The sequence below is a fragment of the Gopherus evgoodei genome, chromosome 10 (assembly GCF_007399415.2).
Source record: "Gopherus evgoodei ecotype Sinaloan lineage chromosome 10, rGopEvg1_v1.p, whole genome shotgun sequence".
NCBI lineage: Eukaryota > Metazoa > Chordata > Testudines > Testudinidae > Gopherus > Gopherus evgoodei.
Genome location: NC_044331.1, coordinates 76,541,691 through 76,559,999, shown reverse-complemented (window position 1 = coordinate 76,559,999; position 18,309 = coordinate 76,541,691). Strand labels below are relative to the sequence as shown.

Genomic DNA, 18,309 nt, shown 5'->3' with positions numbered 1-18,309 from the left:
CACTGCCAAGGGAGAGGAAAAAAACTGGTTGAAATAAGGTGAACCGAACATATACATATATTCATGTGTGCAGTGTTTGTGAAAGGAACCTGACAGACATTTCAGAGAATGAATCCACAAAGCACATGCAGCAAGGACAGCAATGGAGCAATCTTCCCCCATGCTAAGCTGGCAATCTGCCTTGCTGCTCCTGTCTCTTTCTAAAGGTATGTCTACACTTAAAACACTACAGCAGCACTGCTGCACCACTTCAGTGTAGAGACTACCTATGTCAAGAGGAGGGGCTCTCTCATCTGTGTAGGTACTCCACCCCCCAGAGAGGCAGTAGCTAGGTAAACAGAAGAATTCTTCCGGCAACCTAAAGCTGTCTATACCAGGGGTTAGGTCGGTATAGCAACATCTCAGGTGTGTGGACTTTTCATACGCCGAGAGATGTAGCTCTACCGATGTAAGTTCCTACTGTAGATCAGCCCTTAGAATAGACACTGCAGCTGGACTGTGACTTGCAACTTGTGTAGACATAGCCACACTAGCTTTAATTTAGCTAGCTTGTGAAAAAGCAGCAGTGAGGACAAGATGGAGTTGGCTGCACAAGTGGGTATGTACAGGGAGGAGGTGGAGGCAGGCTGCCGAAGCCTGCACCGCCACATCCTCATAACCATTTTTCACAAGCTAGCTAGACGAAAGTTAGTGTGGGTATGTCTGCACAAGCTGCAAGTCAGAGCCCAGCTGTAGAGCAGACATAGCCTAAGAGACAGCAGTTCATGTCCATTCAGTACAAATGGAGAATTCTCATTTATGGCCAACTGCCAAGCTTTCCCCTTCTCCCCAAAACAGATACGGTAGCTTATTTTCTTTGGATATGCAACTTCATTTTCTGCAATTAAAAGTCACAGACACTACAAATGTTCCATTCTGTGAGCCTCCATGAGAAGCACCAAACAACGTAGGAGCCTTTTCACAAGCGATAAGCAAGCACTGGGTCAAAGTACAATGCTTTGGCTTGCAAAATAACTGAGAACCAACAGTTTCCATGCTACACCAGTCAGATATAAGGGACAAGGAATCCTCCGTCAGCTTCTCCCTCCCCAACCTCACACAGCCTAAACCCGAAAATGTAATTCAAAAATACGCAGGTCCCTGCATGCTGCAAGCTTCAGAAATGTAATCATAAATGGTGAGGTTGCCAAACCAAACTGGATTTTGAAGCGAGGGACATGTCTCAGAACAGGTCTGCCTGGTTAAATATCGAAGAAAAACAAATTAAAACAAGCCATAACCAGGGAAAGTTTAAACTACCCACAAAGACTCAATCTCTTAGTACATCCGCAGCTCCAGGGGCTCCCCTTCAAAAAAGAAGTGAGATCATTCTACCCCTGGAATCAATGAAGTCTTTATTCCAGTGCTGATCAGGAGAGAGAGGAGGAAAAGGAAGTGCCTATGTTGCTAGTGACACCTCTGCTGCTTCTCCGCTAGCACATGGCCTCCATCTGAAATAAACCATGCACAGGAATTCCCAAGCCTGGTGAACCTTGCCCATATGTGTGCGCGTGTCTGGTTATTTGGCTTGCAGCTTGAACACCTGCTATTTTTAATCATCCCTCCTCCAATTCTGGGGAATCACCAAGTCACCATGCTGAATATTCTGTTCCCACAGAGTACTGAATGACTGAGACAACACAGGAAGTCCACAAAATACCCATCTCAGAGTACTACACTGACTGCAAACTCTTAATAGTGCTGGAGCAATGGAAAACTCACCGGAGATCCTGGAATATATGGTTATGGGGTATATGAATAGGTATAATGACTAGAACAGGATGAATAACTGGACGATTGAACTTTATGTTATCTTAGCTTTCCCCACCACACACTTATTGGAATAAAACATCAATCTGGATTAAATCCCAAGTGACCTGAAATAGATCAACTGTAGGGCTGATCTATATCCTGTCCAAGGCAACCAGGCTCTCACTAAGCTTGAGTTGGAAGCAAGGTGCATCAAGCACTTTTCACACATGTAATACAACGTTGCACATGCTACTACTTGCATTCCTACAGCACTTCACATGGTTGAAGAACCAAACACAATTTAATCTACAAAACACTTTTAGGAAGTCACCATTACTCACATTTCATACATGGGGGAAAAAAATGGAGGCAGAGAGTTTAAATGATTTGTCCAAGGCCACAAAGCAAGTCAGTGGCTGGGCCAAGATTAGAACTTAGTTCCTGAGTTCTACCCTCATCCTCATTCCATTATTAGAGCACACTGTCTCCCAACAGCACAGATCATTAGCATTGCACTGTGAAAATATAAAAATTAGACCAGAATAAAAGCACCTGTACTGCCTATAATGCTTTAGTATTTGCATAGAACACTTCATAATATGCAAGTCTCTGAAGATCTTGAATTCAGTTCATTCAAGTTCCCCACTTTACTAGTCACAGCCAATACTATTAAAAACGAATGCATTTTTAAAATCCTACCTTTCATTATTTATGCCGGGGTGGCCAAACGTACTGACCCTCTGAGCCACATACAACAACCTTCAGAAGTTGGGAAGGCGTTCAGGGCTGGGGCAGAGAGTTCAAGTAGCTCTGGGGTGGGGCTGGGAATGAGGGGCTGAGGGTGCAAGCTGCCCCAGGGCTAAGACAGCCGGCGGGAGGGGAGGGGAAGAGAGAGAGAGGACTCCCCACAACAGCACCTGGGCTGGGGGAGGCGGGAAGAGGCGCTTCTCCCCACCGTGGCAGCTCTGGGGCCGGGGCCACAGCCACAGGATAGGTGCCTCTTCCCCAACCACGGCAGGTCCGGGGGAGGGGTGCCTCTGCCCCATTCGTGGCAGGTTCGGGCCTGAGCTGGGGCTGGGGGAGGGGCACCTCTCTCCACTGCAGCATGTCCAGGGCTGGGGGAGAGGCATCTCTCCCTGCCGCAGCCCTGAGCACCTGCGTGGTACTTAATAGGCTGCTGTGTGGGCGCACAGCTTAGAGGGAACGGGGGGAGGGGGGTGAGGAGGAGAGCACCAGGAGCTGCACTTTAACTGGAAAAGAGCCACATGCAGCTCATGAGCCGCTGTTTGGCCACCCCTGACTTATGCCATTAACTCACTCAATTTGGACAACGAGAATAGACTAGTCAGTTTTCCTTCCTGCTGACAGTCATCTTACAGTTACATTTTTGGGTCCTCAGGTAATAACACAGCACATCCTTGTCTACACACAAACTTACAACACCATATAGACAGTCATATTCTGGTATGAAAAGAGTGGCTATTTTTGGTTTAGCTTAAGTCAATTTGGACCAGGTTTAAGTTAAATTGAAGTAAGCCGCTCTTCTATCAAAGTGTCCATACAGGGTTTTTCACTGGTTTAACAAATACTGGTTTAAAATCACAGCTTAGGTCTTGTCTACATGGGTATAACCTAATTCTCAAACTGTGGTCCACAGAGAACTTACAAAGGCTGCTCTGCAGAGCTGAAACAGTGGTGAGAGACTTCTAAACCCACAGGCTAGGATATTTGCGGCTCGTTATAGCCCAATCGCCTAGGGTCTCCACAGTCTTTTCAACCAAGTGAACTGAAAAATTCATGCCACTTCATCCAGCAGTAGTGCTTCAAATTCTTCATTTCAGGTGATTTGGTGTGTAAAGTTTCAGCTGTGACAAAGTTTGTAACCAAGAATAACAGCCACAAGGGGGAAGACTTGCAATTAGAAGGTCAAGTGTCCATGATAAAGTCTGTTTTTAAGAAAGTGGACAACATAATAAGAGAGTTTGAAAAATTGCAATACAATACTTAGAACTAAATTAAAAAAATGACCATTTACACTGATTAGATTTTGTATACACTTTTTTTTTTTAAAACAGCGTCCCTTTCAGAAACTGAAGTAAATGAGTACAAGACAGGATGCCAGAGCCTACTGTTACTCCTACACTGATTCACTGTTGACCCTGAAGTACTAACAGAACTGCCACCATTTTCAGAAATGCTGCCAAAATTCCAATTTCAAAAAACAAGAGTTAAGTTACTATGGGGTTATTAGTAACAAAGCCAGATTAAAATAAAAGATTTAAACATTTTTAAATTGCATCTCAAAGTGATGGCAAGTAGGTGCATGGGAAATAACTCCACACCAAACCTCACCTCTAAGGCTAGTTTACACTACAAAGGCAATCCAGTCTAAAGATCTGGTTACATGACCCTGAAAATGCATTCATGGTGAATGAGAGTAATCTATTGCATAACTGGGTCTTCTAATTCAATCGGATTTTGCAGTACACTCAAGGAATTAAAGGGTTACAATAAGGTGTGTAATATTAAAAGAGGATATCTGTAATGGAGCACCAGAGCTTGAAAGCACTGCATCAAAGGTAGTCCCATAATTCGTGAGATTTATTGTGACAGTTAGGTGTATTTCACAGACTGAATTTAGCCTAACAGCACATGGTCTCATCCACAGAGAAGTTATTCAGTGCCCTGAATCAACAGAAAAGGATTTTTTCTGCCTGACTCTGAGTGCCATGTTCTTATTATCAGGCTGTTTTATCAGCTTCCTATTGACTGAGACCTATCTGGGTTTCTTTTCCATCGTGGCACCAGCAAGGCAGAACACAGCAGTGATTTTTAAAGGAATTCTGAACTGAAACAGGAGGAAATAGCACCAGGGTTTGTCTCTCAGACTCTCTCAGAGTCTGCTGCCAGCCAATACATTTTTCCTTGAAGCCATACAACTTCAGAACAGGATTCAACCACATTTACAGATGGTAGCTCTTGGAGACAAAGTACCTCTGACTAAGCAAAGAGTGGACTCATTTCCTCCTAGAAGCAAGAAGGAGGTCTCACACTGCAGAGCTGCTGAGGTTGGCAGATTTGATTTTGTTTAAATAAAGCTCATTCCCTCTCTAAGTGGTGCATGTTTCAGAGAGAAAATAAATAGACTGGAAAAAAAAACAGAAGCCTGCAGTGGAGAACCTGCAGAGAAGCAAGCTAAAATGTAAACAGAAAGGCAGAGAGATAGAGAGATGGGGTCAGGAGGGCAGGATGGGGACTGTTTTGAGCAGTGCCTGTGCGTTTGTTCTTGCAGGTACAGTACCACAAACCAACACAGAAAGTGTGGGAAGGATGAAGGAGGAGGAGCAGGGGCCACTTTCCGAAAAGGAAACAAACCCGAACTAGGATTTACAAACTACAACAATTTTCCATCGACCAATCAGGAAAGGGCAAGCCAAACGCACACCAAATTTGGAAAGTTAATACTGGAATGGGAGGAGAGAGGGAGGGGAGCTGAGCTAATGAAAACCTCCTCCCAACACACGGAGGGAATAAACAGGGGAGGGCTCAAGCTCTGAGCTCTCTCCAGGCCTCAAAAACATATTCTTCGAAAGGGGACAAAGGCAGTTGCTGCAGCTAACAACTCAACACAGGGACACGGAGGCCTCAGAGAAGGCCGTACAGAGATTCGCATTCTGGAGATCCAATTTATCTGCTCAGCAAAGAACATTCACTCTCTCAAGGAAAAAAAATGCAGATCTCATTCACTTCCTGAAACATGAAAGACAGGATATGAGGGTGGAGAGAAGGAGGGGGTGAGGAGCAGAACAGGGATGTTTACAAACATGTCAGCTCCTCCCCATCAAGAGGAACACAAAACGAAAGGCATTTGGGCAAGCAAAACCTCAGAAGTCTTTTGAGGTTTTCGAAAACTCTGCTGTATTTGTTTCTGCTAAGGCAAACGGATGCAAACATTAATCATCTTTGATGAATCATCTCTGCTGGGGCAGAGCAAAATTCAACACTAGTATTTCCACTCTCTCCCTATGCCAAAAATATATATATAGTGGTGTCATGTATCAGTTGCAGACATATACCAGAGTCAAAGGTGCACCCTCTGTGAGGAACATAAGCCACACTGTGCTGCCTGACACAAAATGACAATGGAAATGGACAACGAAACTACCCTCCTCCAGCTCTCTGCTGCAACTAGCTTCATTTAAAAGAGGCTGAATATACACTAAAAATGCAGCCTGAACAGAACACTCAAAACCACACCCACCACCAGCCCCCACCTCGAGTATTTACACTACACAGCAGCGCAACTTAGCAAAGAGGAAAAAGCTTACCCAACAAGCCATGTGCTTCCAATCCCAGGCAAAGCCAAACCCTGCCTTCATGACGTCCAAGTCATTCAAGTTTTAATATACTAACTACATTAGCACTAACAAGTCAGAGATCCATTGTGCATTACCACATTTTACAAATTGGTGAATAAGAACAAACAAACCAATGCTATTACACCAAGCATACTTGGGTTGTTTTGACAACTATAATATCTCCTACTGTAACAGTAAATGTATTGTACTGTACTTTGTGCAAGTAAAGACGCTTAGCATTAGGAGTCTCACTTTGGCTCTTCACTATCAACTCTTGGCTGAGAAGCAAGAAATAATTATTTGATTTTCTGATTAGCAAAGCTTCTGAACCTTTATTAATAATCTACATAATAGAAAATACACATTTATTAACTCTCAAATCTCCGAAGTCTATCAATGGACCAAGTGTCTGACAATATTGTTCCCTCTCCTTACTGACCGGCTACTTTTACCCTTGCTTCAAGGAACACATTGGCTCCAATTTAAAAAAAAACCAAAAAACAAAAAACTAAACAAGGAAATGAAAACAAAATGTATAACAAATAATACAACATAGCAGGCAAACACATTTATGCATATCTACGGAGCACCTAATGGAACATATCATCCCTAGACCATCAAAGAGGTCTCACTCTATGCCCTTTTCTCATTCTTTAATATTAGTTCTACGCATATATTATACAAATGATCTGAGATCTTAAATCTCTATCCCTCACCGCCAGGACTTTTCAATTCATCTTTAAGTAGCTTCCATGATCTGGAATAGGAGTCAGCAACCTATGGCACGCGTGCCAAAGACAGAACGCGAGCCGATTTTTAATGGCACGCTGCTGCCTGCCAAAGTCCCGGCAGGCAGCAGCATGCCATCAAAAATCCTACCCAGCCTGGCCCGGTCCGCTCTTCTTCACCCTCCGCTCCCCCAGCCCGCCCCTATACCCAGCCCCTCCACATCCCCACCCCCACCCTGAGCATCATTTCATGTATTAAGTGTACTAGGTAACCAATGCTACGTTGGTGCTTGGAGGATGGGGACAGAATCTCCAGCGACAACAAGGAGGGAAGCCCAGAACCTTCTCTGCACTCTGTATCGCTGGCACCTTACCTGATAGTGCCAGTGGGGGAGGGCAGGGGGCTGACCAAGCTCCGGAGATCCGGCTCCGGAATGTGTATCTTCAGAGGTGATATCTGAGGATAAAGTGGCCGAAGGGGAGGTGATGAAGCTTCCTCCTTCACTTCCTCTTTATGGTATAAAGATGTGAATTGGATCTTTATGACTGTGCTAGGGAATCGGAAAGTACACCTGCAAAAGGGAAAGAGAGAGAAAGGATCAGTGTACTGAGCATAAACCAACTGGATGGAAAATACAAGTCCTGCAGAGAGGTACTCAATCTGTTTCAGAGTAGCAGCCCTGTTAGTCTGTATTTACAAAAAGAACAGGAGGACTTGTAGCACCTTAGAGACTAACAAATTTATTTGGGCATAAGCTTCCGTGGGCTACAGCCCACTTCATCGGATGCATGCAGTGGAAAATACAGTAGGAAGATATATAGATACACAGAGAATATGAAAGAATGGGTGTTACCATACACACTCTAACAAGAGCCATCAGTGTGTAGCACTAATGAATTAATATGGTAAGAGTTTAGACCTCTCTACAGCACTTTTCCTCCCAGAATAAGACGGTTACTCACCTTTGTAACTGTTGTTCTTCGAGATGTGTTGCTCATATCCATTCCAGTTAGGTGTACGCGCCGCGCGTGCACATTCGTCGGAAAACTTTTACCCTAGCAACTCAGTGGGCCGGCAGGTCGCCCCCTAGAGTGGCGCCACCATGGCGCTCCATATATACTCCTGCCGGCCCACCCGCTCCTCAGTTCCTTCTTGCCGGCTACTCCGACAGTGGGGAAGGAGGGCGGGTGCGGAATGGATATGAGCAACACATCTCGAAGAACAACAGTTACAAAGGTGAGTAACCGTCTTTTCTTCTTCGAGTGATTGCTCATATCCATTCCAGTTAGGTGAATCCCAAGCCTTACAAAGGCGGTGGGGTCGGAGTGAAATGTGGCAGAATAAAACTGCCGAGCCAGAGGCTACAGCCTCTCTTGACTGCTGAACCAGGGCATACTGCGAAGCAAAGGTAAGGACCGAGGACCAATGGAGCTTCGCGACAGGTCTCGTGGGTAGAAACACGAGCCAGCAAGGCGGCAGATGAAGCCTGAGCCCTGGTAGAATGCACGGTGATGTGGCTTGGGGAAATATGAGCCAAATCATAACAAGTGGGGATGTCCGCCATCACCCAAGATGAGATCCTCTGAGAGGAAAACAAGCAAGCCCTCCCTTTGGCCCGCTACCGGGGCAGAGCTGGGGCACCTTAGGAAATGATTCTGTCAGCACAATATAATGCGAGCACTCCACAGATGTCCAAGGAGTGCAACGGTTATGCCCATTGCGTTGAGCTGTGGGTAACATGAAAGGCCAAAACACCTTAGGGAGGAAAGCCGGGTGCGGTCATAACTGCACCTTGTCTTTTTGGAACCTTCGTAAGAGCTCTGATCTCAGAGACCCGTCTGGCCAAGACTAGGTTGAGGTCCCAGGGCGGGGCTGGGCGGCGCACCCGAGGGTGCAAGCGCTCCAAGCCCTTGAGGGACCTCGAATCCATAGAGCGTGGGACACTGAACGTCCATCTTAGCCTGCTGGAAGGTAGGGATGGCCACTGAGAGTGTCCTCAGCGATGATACCGCCAGATCCTGCCGCTGAAGGCCAGAGGCAGGCCAAATAGAGGGGATCGAGACCTCAGCAGGAGCAAGATCGAGCGTACTGCAGCTGTAAAGGAAACGCTTCCACCTGGCTCGGTACGTTGACCAGGTGGAAGGCTGCCTGTCACCCCGACTCAGGTACGCAGGAGCCACCGTGAGGCGAAGAGGCTGCAGGTCCGAGTGACGAAGCCTGTCATTGCCCTGAGTGATGAGGTCTGGGCTGACAGGCCGAGCAACGTGGTATGTCCGTGCTGTCTGGACCACTCTGGAGTGATCATGATGATGCACGCTCTGCCCCTGCGGAGTTTGAGCAGGACGTAACGAACCAGTGGGAACAGTGGGGAGGCATAATGCAGTTGGCCGTTCCACGGCATCAGGAATGCGTCCAAGATCGATTCCGAGGAGAGACCTTGGAAGGAGCAGAACACCTGGCATTTCCTGCTCTCGCGGTGAGCGAACAGGTCTGTGTGAGGAAACATCTCCACTTCCGGAAAGCGGGACGCCTCACATGGGGCAGAGTGATCACTCGTAAGACAGGAAAAACCTGCTGAGTCAAAGAGTTAAGACGTTCCGAACGCCTGGGAGAAAGGACGTCGCCAGCTCCATCGAGTGGGCCATGCAAAAGACCCGGAAATGGATGGCCTCCTGACAAAAAAGGGGGGAGGACTATGTCCCCCCTGAATACTTATGAAGCACCTGGCCCTTGTGTTGGCTGCAAACACCGAGATACAACGGCCTCGCAGCTGCCGCTGGAACCCCTGGCATGCCAGGCGGACTACTCTCATTTTTGGGGCATTAACGAGGAATGCCAGCTTCTTAGAAGACCAAAGGCCTTAAGCTCGGAGGCGACCATGAGCACTCGAGCAGAGAGATGATGCGTCCGCCGTCAGGGGCAGTGAGGGCTGGGGCGGATGAAACCGCATCCCTGTCCACACCAAGGAGGGAGTTAGCCACCACTCTAGGGAGCCTAAGACGTTCGAGGGAACGGTGACTACCATGACCATTGGCTCCCTGACCAAGCGGTACGCCGAGGTGGGCCGGACTTGGAGAGGACGGAGGCGGAGCTTGGCGTGTTTGGTTACAACTTTGCGGGCAACCATGGACCCAGGAGACTGAGACAAGAGCGAGCTGAGGTCGTTGGGAAAGCCTTCAGACCTCAGATGATTGTTGCCCTCGCCTAAAACCGCAGTTGTGATAAGCAGGCTCCGGCTAGGTAGGAGACCAGGATAGCCCCTAGGAAGCCCAACCTCTGCGTGGGAACCAGAGTGGATTGCTCTATAGTAATCATCAGGCCTTGATCTGTGAATAAGACCGTGACGATGCCCACGGCTGAGCGGTTTGTGTCTCAGAGTCTCCTCGGATAAGCGAATCGTCCAGATACGGAAAAACGCATATCCGACATCAGCGACGGAAGGCGGCGACTATGGCCGTAAACCGGGAGTATTCACCGCTGGCTATAAAGCGGAGGCATCTCCCGTGTGGAGGGAAGATGGCACTGCGAAAGTACGCGTCCTTCATATCCAGGGCGGCATAGTAGCCCCCAGGAGGCAAGGATGGAATAATGGTTCCCAGGGATACCATGTAGAACTTCAACCTTATCCTAAACCGGTTGAGTCCATGCAGGACCAGGGAGGTCTGAGACCTGTGTTCGAGTGGGGGACTAGGGCATAACGGGAGTAAAACCCCTTGCCCCTTTCGTCCGCTGAAGGGGGACAGGGCTGGAGCAAATTAAAGGTGGTACCTATGCTCCATCGTGCGCAGGACCCAGCGATCTGAAAGTAACTGGGGCCATGCCAGGAGAAAGCGGGATCGGGATCCCGTCCTGCGACTGGTACACCGCCCTCCGGCGAACCTTGGAAGGTCCGTCTTTGGTCCCAGTGGTAATTGCGAGGGACCTTGACTTTGGCTTTTTAGGGGGCCTGACGTTTGTCTGCAACCACCTTGGCCTTGCCGTTTTCCAGAGTTCTGCCTCTGGCTAGGCACAGAGTATGGCGGCTGGGGCCATAAAGGCCTGCGTTTGGTCGCTAACGTATACATGCTGAGACGTATTAGGACCCTATTGTCCAGCAGGCTTCGCAGTCTGGGGCTGTCTCTGCCGCGAAGATGCCTTTACCAACAAAGGGTAAATTCTTTCCCCCGTCCTCCAAGACGGCAGCGAACTCCAGGTGGGAGGTTCGAGGGAGAAACTCCTCCACCCAGGTGCTATAATTATCGCAGCTAAGCAAGGCTTGTTGCTTTGCTACCCAGAGGTGCAGGGCCCCTGCAGAGTACACCTTGCATTCGCCAAGGCTCTTTCTGCTTCGGGGCTGGCGCCCGCTGGCCACCATATCAGGATCGTGGTCCTGAGCATAAAATCTGCGCATATGGGCTGACACGGATGCGTGTCCGGACGGCCATGGAGGTACTAAAAGAAGGCATGGGCCGAGTCTCTGACTCACTCGGACCTTGCCCAACTCGGCACCGGGGGCCGGCATCGGGAGGCGTATCGGTACCTGGAACGAGATCCAGACCCGCAACCAGAACGGTGTTGGGAGGTCGACCGAGATCTCGAGGCTCGGAGAAGAGCTACAGGAGTCAAGGTACCTGCCCCGGTGCCAGATGTCGGAACGGTGCCGATAGCGGGTCGGCGAACGGGATACCGACCGGTGCAGCGAGTGTGACCAGTACCGAGGAAAACAGCACCGGGACTGCCAGTGGTGTCCGGCGTGCCGACAGGACTTGGAGTGTCTGCGGGACCGTGATCATGAACGGTGCCGCTCTGCTGTACTGACAGGGGACAGTCCCTTGAAGAGACTGTATTACCCGTACCGGCGGTGCCCGGGTCAGGCAGCACTGACTCTGTCATGGCACTGAGAGCCCTCGCCGTTGGTAACATCTCCGGCGTGCAGGGAACAGCAGGCTCAACCACAGTGCGTACTGGGGAGCTGTCAGGCACCGGATTCGACGGCCCTCGTGGGGCCGGGATCCACGGTACCGAGGTCATCAGAGCTTCGGTAGGAGCCGGTGCCGGGCGAACCGATTTAGATAAGCTGTCTGGCTGCGGTGCCGTCAGCACTGAAGCAGCGGGAGTAATACGCTCAACCACGGCGCGTGCCGGGGAGCCGTCGGGCACCGGATTCGATAGCCCTTGTGGGACTGGAATCGACGGTGCCGATGTTGTCGGTGCCTCAGAGGCTTCGGTTGGCATGGAAGCAGCCGGAGCAGGAGCTCAACCACGGCGCGTGCCGGGGAGCCGTCAGGCACCGGATTCTACGGCCCTTGCGGGACCGGGATCGACGGTGCCGACGTCATCGGTGCCGCAGCAGGTGTCGGTGCCGGGCGATCCGACTTAGACTAGCCCTCTGGCCGCGGTGCCGTTGGCACGGAAGCAGCCGGAGCATTAGCTCGACCACGGCGCGTGCCGGGGAGCCGTCAGGCACCGGATACTACGGCCCTTGCGGGACCGGGATCGACGGTGCCGACGTCATCGGTGCCGCAGCAGGTGTCGGTGCCGGGCGATCCGACGTAGACGAGCACTCTGGCTGCGGTGCCGTTGGCACGGAAGCAGCAGGAGCAATACGCTCAACCACGGCGCGTGCCGGGGAGCCGTCAGGCACCGGATTCTACGGCCCTTGTGGGACCGGGATCGACGGTGCCGACGCCATCGGTGCCGCAGCAGGTGTCGGTGCCGGGCGATCCGACGTAGACGAGCCCTCTGGCTGCGGTGCCGCTGGCACGGAAGCAGCAGGAGCAATACGCTCAACCACGGCGCGTGCCGGGGAGCCGTCAGGCACCGGATTCTACAGCCCTTGTGGGACCGGGATCGACGGTGCCGACGCCATCGGTGCCGCAGCAGGTGTCGGTGCCAGGCGATCCGACGTAGACGAGCCCTCTGGCTGCGGTGCCGCTGGCACGGAAGCAGCAGGAGCAATACGCTCAACCACGGCGCGTGCCGGGGAGCCGTCAGGCACCGGATTCTACGGCCCTTGTGGGACCGGGATCGACGGTGACGACGTCATCGGTGCCGTAGCAGGTGTCGGCGCCGGGCGATCCGACTTAGACGAGCTCTCTGGCTGCGGTGCCGCTGGCACGGAAGCAGCAGGAGCAATACGCTCAACCACGACGCGTGCCGGGGAGCCGTCAGGCACCAGATTCTACGGCCCTCGTGGGACCGGGATCGACGGTGCCGACGTCGGCGGTGCCGGGCGAGCCATCTTAGACGAGCTGTCTAGCTGTGGTGCAGCTGGCACAGAAGCAGCAGGAGCAGTAAGCTCTACCACGGCGCGAGCCGGGGAGCTGCCAGGCACCGGATTCCATGGTCCTGGGGGACTGGAATCGACGGAGCCGAAGTCATCGGTGCCTCTGCAGGTGACGGTGCCGGATAACGCAACTTAGGCGAGCTCTCTTGCTGCGATGCAGGTGGCACGGAAGTAGCGGGAGCAGGGGGCTCAACCACGGCGCGTGCCGGGGAGCTGCCAGGCACCAGCAGGAATCGTAGACTCTCTCGACCTCGGAAGAAGGGAGCGGTGCCGAGTCGACATCGGTGCCGGCGACGGTCGGTGCCGAAAGGCCTTGGTGGTACCGGCGGGGTCCGGTGCCGAGGAGGCGCTTCTGCCCGCCGCTTGAACATCGCTCGGCGCCCAAGGTGGAGGGATAAGTGAAAGTCCCGCACCTTTTTGTTCTCGGCTTAAAAGCCTTGCAAATGGGGCACTTATCTGTCAAGTGTGATTCCCTGAGGCACTTCAAACAGGAGTCATGTAGATCTCTCTTCGGCCGCGGCTTCTGGCAAGCCGGGCCCCTTTTAAAACCGGGTGAGCCATGCATGGCTCCGGCACTGGGCTCATGGAAGGGCTACTTCCTGAACCCCGCTAACTAAACTAACCATGTTAGCAAAGAAACACGTATAACCATACAAATATATATATAAAAGGGTTATAACTGCATAATTATATACGAGAAAACGAGTAGCTAGGGAAGTGGAGGTCAGCTAAGCCGCGCTCCACTGTTCCAACGACCGACACGGGCGGTAAGAAGGAACTGAGGAGCGGGTGGGCCGGCAGGAGTATATATGGAGCGCCATGGTGGCGCCACTCTAGGGGGCGACCTGCCGGCCCACTGAGTTGCTAGGGTAAAAGTTTTCCGACGAATGTGCACGCGCGGCGCGTACACCTAACTGGAATGGATATGAGCAATCACTCGAAGAAGAACCTAAACCACACTGAAGTCTACAGCACCCCTGTGAGGATAAGTATTATTACGCCCATTTTATACGTACATTAACTGAGGTTTTGAAAAAGTTAAGTGACTTTGCCTTAGGCCAAGCAGCAAATCAAGAACATAAGAACGGCCATGCTGGGTCAGACCAAAAGTCCACCTAACCCAGTATTCTGTCTTCCGACAGTGGCTAATGCCAGGTGCCCCAGAGAGAATGAACAGAGCAGGTAATCATCAAGTGATCCATCTTCTGTCACCCATTTCCAGCTTCTGGCAAACACAGGCTAGAGACACCATCCCTGCCCATGCTGGCTAATAGCCATTGATGGACCTATTCTCCATGATATTATCTAATTCTTTTTTGAACCCTGTTATAGCCTTGGCCTTCCCAACATCCTCTGGCAAAGAGTTCCACAGGTTGAATGTACATTGTGTGAAGAAATGTTTCCTTTTTAAAAACACACACACACACACAAAAACCTGCTGCCTACTAATGTCATTTGGTGGCCCCTAGTTCTTGTATTACAGGAAGTAGTAAATAACGTTTCCTTATTTACTTTGTTAAGTGTAGTTTCTTACAATAACAATTTTCATCAGGTTACCAAAAGGGATGTACTAGTTAACCAGTAAGCATGAGTCTTACTGGTTAACCTGCCTTAACTGTTAACCCCCCGGCCAGCCCTGCACCACCCAGCCCCACGCTGCTTGGCCCGCCCAGATTGGCCCCAGCCGTGCTGGCAGGATTGGCCCAGCCATTTAATCAGTTAACTGTTTAAACAAAATATTATTTAATTGTTTAAACTTAACTTTTTAAATGGTATTTACATCCCTAGTTACCAAAAATACCTAATCACAATCAATACGTAGTAGAAGAGCCATGAGGACCAAAGACTGAGCAATAAGACCAAGCAATAAGCACTTAAAGCCTTTATGGTGTAACCTGGACAACTGTTATATGCAATGTGAAAATTACAGACAGTAACATCTCTCTGTTCATACCACAGCACATTAGGCAAAATTTACCCAATAAACTGCATGAGGCAGTGTTAATGGGTTATCACTGATCAAACTGGTTTCTGATCAGCAATGGAAGAGCCTATTTAGTGACAGATACTAAGCCATACAGTCCAAAGGGAAGTGACTAAACACAGCCAGAACAGCACTCGGTAAGCCACCAAGACCTTGGTAGCGGTCTTTCATTTTATCTAGTACAAATTTTTGCCACAAACCTCAATACAGCCCTAGAGAAGCATTGGGAAATTCAGTGGGAAGTAAACTTTCTGGCATTTTCCATGTTTAAATGGAACTTTTTAATTTAGTGTTTTCAAGATATATCAGGCTGTAAATATTAGTGTACTGCTCATTCCACCTTACCACACTTCTAAATTAGGCAATAATATATAATCAATATGAGCAGTCCATGGATCACTGCATGACCATTTTTGCTTGTACCAGCATCAGGGAGGCAGGAGAGAAAGACAGGGTAAAGGGCTTCAGAGTGGAAAAAGTTAGCAGAATATAATTATGCGGAGGTCTTGTCTACAGTGAGAAAATGAAGGAATTTACATCATTTCTTTAGCACCAGTTTGGTGCAGCTTCACATGTGCTAGCAATGCCAGAACACCAGAGTAGATTAGGCAACAGCATTGTAACTTTGGTGTTATTAAACCCTGCAGAATTAGAGGATATGGTGATAAGAACACCTGTGAGTGACTTACACTAGTGTTTCTAGTGTTGCTAGTGCTGATGGCAGGAGAACAATTTGCTACTAGACCCAATATGGAAGAAATATCTCAGTTTCTAACTGACAACACAGCTCACTTCTCCCCAGGGTGCTTTTAAGGAACCAGGAATGAGTAGTGCAGAGCTAGCTTTCAGAGATGTGAAGCTCCTGCTCCTCCTCATTTCATCTCCCAAGTGAGTTCGTTCAGTATTCAGGAGCTTGGAAGCACAATGGCTCTGCTGAATATGGCAGGAGCTTGTGCTGTATTGAATTCACTGCAGAGGCCCTGCCACCTGCACTCAGCAATGCATTAAATAGAAAAATCAGCACCTGCAATACAACCCAGCCATGTTTACTGAACCTTTCAAGACATGCTCCCCTGCAGTTTTGCTGAGAAAGAGCCACTTGACACAACACTCTGAACCTTAGCGTCCAAAAGATGGGGTACCAGCATGAATTCCTCTAAGCTCAATCCTAGCTTAGAACCTGTAGCGCTGCCACCAACCAGGAATTCCAGTGCCTGGTACACTCTGGTCCCCCCAAAACCTTGCCCAGGGACCCCCAAGACCCAGACCCTCTGGATCTTAACACAAGGAAAGTAAACCCTTTCCCTTACCGTTGCCTCTCCCAGATTTCCCCTCCCTGGGTTACCCTGGAAGATCACTGTGATTCAAACTCCTTTAATCTTAAAACAGAGAGGAAAATTCACCTTCCCCCCTCCTCCTCTCTCTCCCTCCCAGACTCTCCCTGAGAGAGAAAGTAATCCTAACACAGAGAGAAATTAACCTCTCTCCCCCTTCCCTCCTTTCTCCCCACCAATTCCCTGGTGGATCCAGACCCAGTCCCCTGGGGTCTCACCAGAATAAAAAAACAATCAGGTTCTTAAACAAGAAAAGCTTTTAATTAAAGAAAAAAAACAGTAAAAATTCTCTTTGTAAATTTAAGATAGAATATGTTACAGGGTCTTTCAGCTATAGATACTGGGAACACCCTCCCAGCCCAAGTATACAAGTACAAATTAAAATCCTTTCAGCAAAATACAAATTTGAACTCCTTCCAGCCAAATACATATTTGCAAATAAAGAAAACAAACATAAGCCTAACTCGCCTTATCACCTATACTTACTATTTTGAATCTATAAGAACCTGTATCAGGGAGATTGGAGAGAAACCTAGCTGCACATCTGGTCACTCTCAGAACCCAGAGAGAACAACCACCAAACACTAACAGCACACACACAAACTTCCCTCCCTCAAGATTCGAAAGTGTCCTGTCCCCTGATTGGTCCTCTAGTCAGGTGACAGCCAGGCTCACAGATCTTGTTAACCCTTTACAGGCAAAAGAGATATGAAGTACTCCTGTTCTATTAACTCTTACTTATCTGTTTATGACAAGACTATTAGTCCCAGACACCTTGCAGGGGTGTAACAGACAAAGCCCAGCATGCCCAACCCACAACAGGCTTTTGAGAGAACACTCAGGGTTAAACTTTTGTATGCACCATGGGTTTCCTCACAGAAAGCAAAATATCAAACTGCAATGAGCATCGTAGACTAAGGTTTTAAACTAGTAAATGCAATGTTTAGATATTTTTAAAACTTAATGAGGACAGGCCACCCTTCATTTCAGTGTTATGGAATTCTCTATTATAATACCAGACATCCAGTCTGTCCCCTCATTTGTGTCAAGACTGAAGAAATATATGGTTTCCCAAGCTTTTAGTGGTTCCAAGCTGCTGCTTATCTTAATAGGTTTAATTGCACAAGGCCCGATGGCATCATTGTGCAGGACAGGTATATATGAACAGCAATGGTATATGCTAGATCTTCTACTTCAGCCTTATCCCAACGGGCATCTGGGAGCCAGCATGACTTAATCCACTCCATTGTTTCACCTCATTTCTGCAGGAATGGTCCTCAGCCCACACAGCTTCTCCACTATTCAACACTGCTACTCTATCAGTAGTGTGTGTATTTTAGCCACTCTTAGCTCCTTGAGAGGGACCCCATGCCCTTCTTGTTTCCTTTTTACCATACTCCTTTGGTTTGCCTTATATTTTTTAGGCTTTCTAGATAACTCTGCTTCGATTGCTGTTGTATTTTAATGCTGCAGCTCCCTGTCACAAATAAATATGAGTTATAGAGTATGAACTATCCCACTATAAAGGTATTTTTAGATGAAGACCATTTAACATTGCTTTGGCTCTCTAGCCCTACCTGCGGCAATCTGATTCAGTCACATGTCTTAGCCACACCTTCAAACTGGAAGGGAGAGGTAGAAACAGGAGCGCTGGGCCTACAGCATGAGCTAAAGATCAATTCATTTGCTGCTGTGATGATTTCATGTTAACTGCAGGCTTCCCTCTCCACTGGAGCAGAACCCTGAGAACTACAACCAGTTTCAGCATAGTCTCCCTAGCTAGCACAGAGATGGATATTTTGTCAGAAAACTGTGTTACAAAAATCAGATAAGGTAGGTTTGCTTAAT

The 18,309-nt window shown here is 49.0% G+C and overlaps 1 protein-coding gene across 1 annotated transcript in view; it reads right to left on the bottom strand.

Moving 5' to 3' along the window:
* FOXK1 (forkhead box K1) overlaps positions 1-18,309 on the bottom strand; it is a 75,838-nt gene that overhangs the window by 19,992 nt on the left and 37,537 nt on the right. The window contains exon 2 of the mRNA XM_030577020.1: positions 7,252-7,449. Coding sequence (XP_030432880.1) covers positions 7,252-7,449 — 198 coding nt within the window. The remainder of the gene's footprint in view (positions 1-7,251; positions 7,450-18,309) is intronic.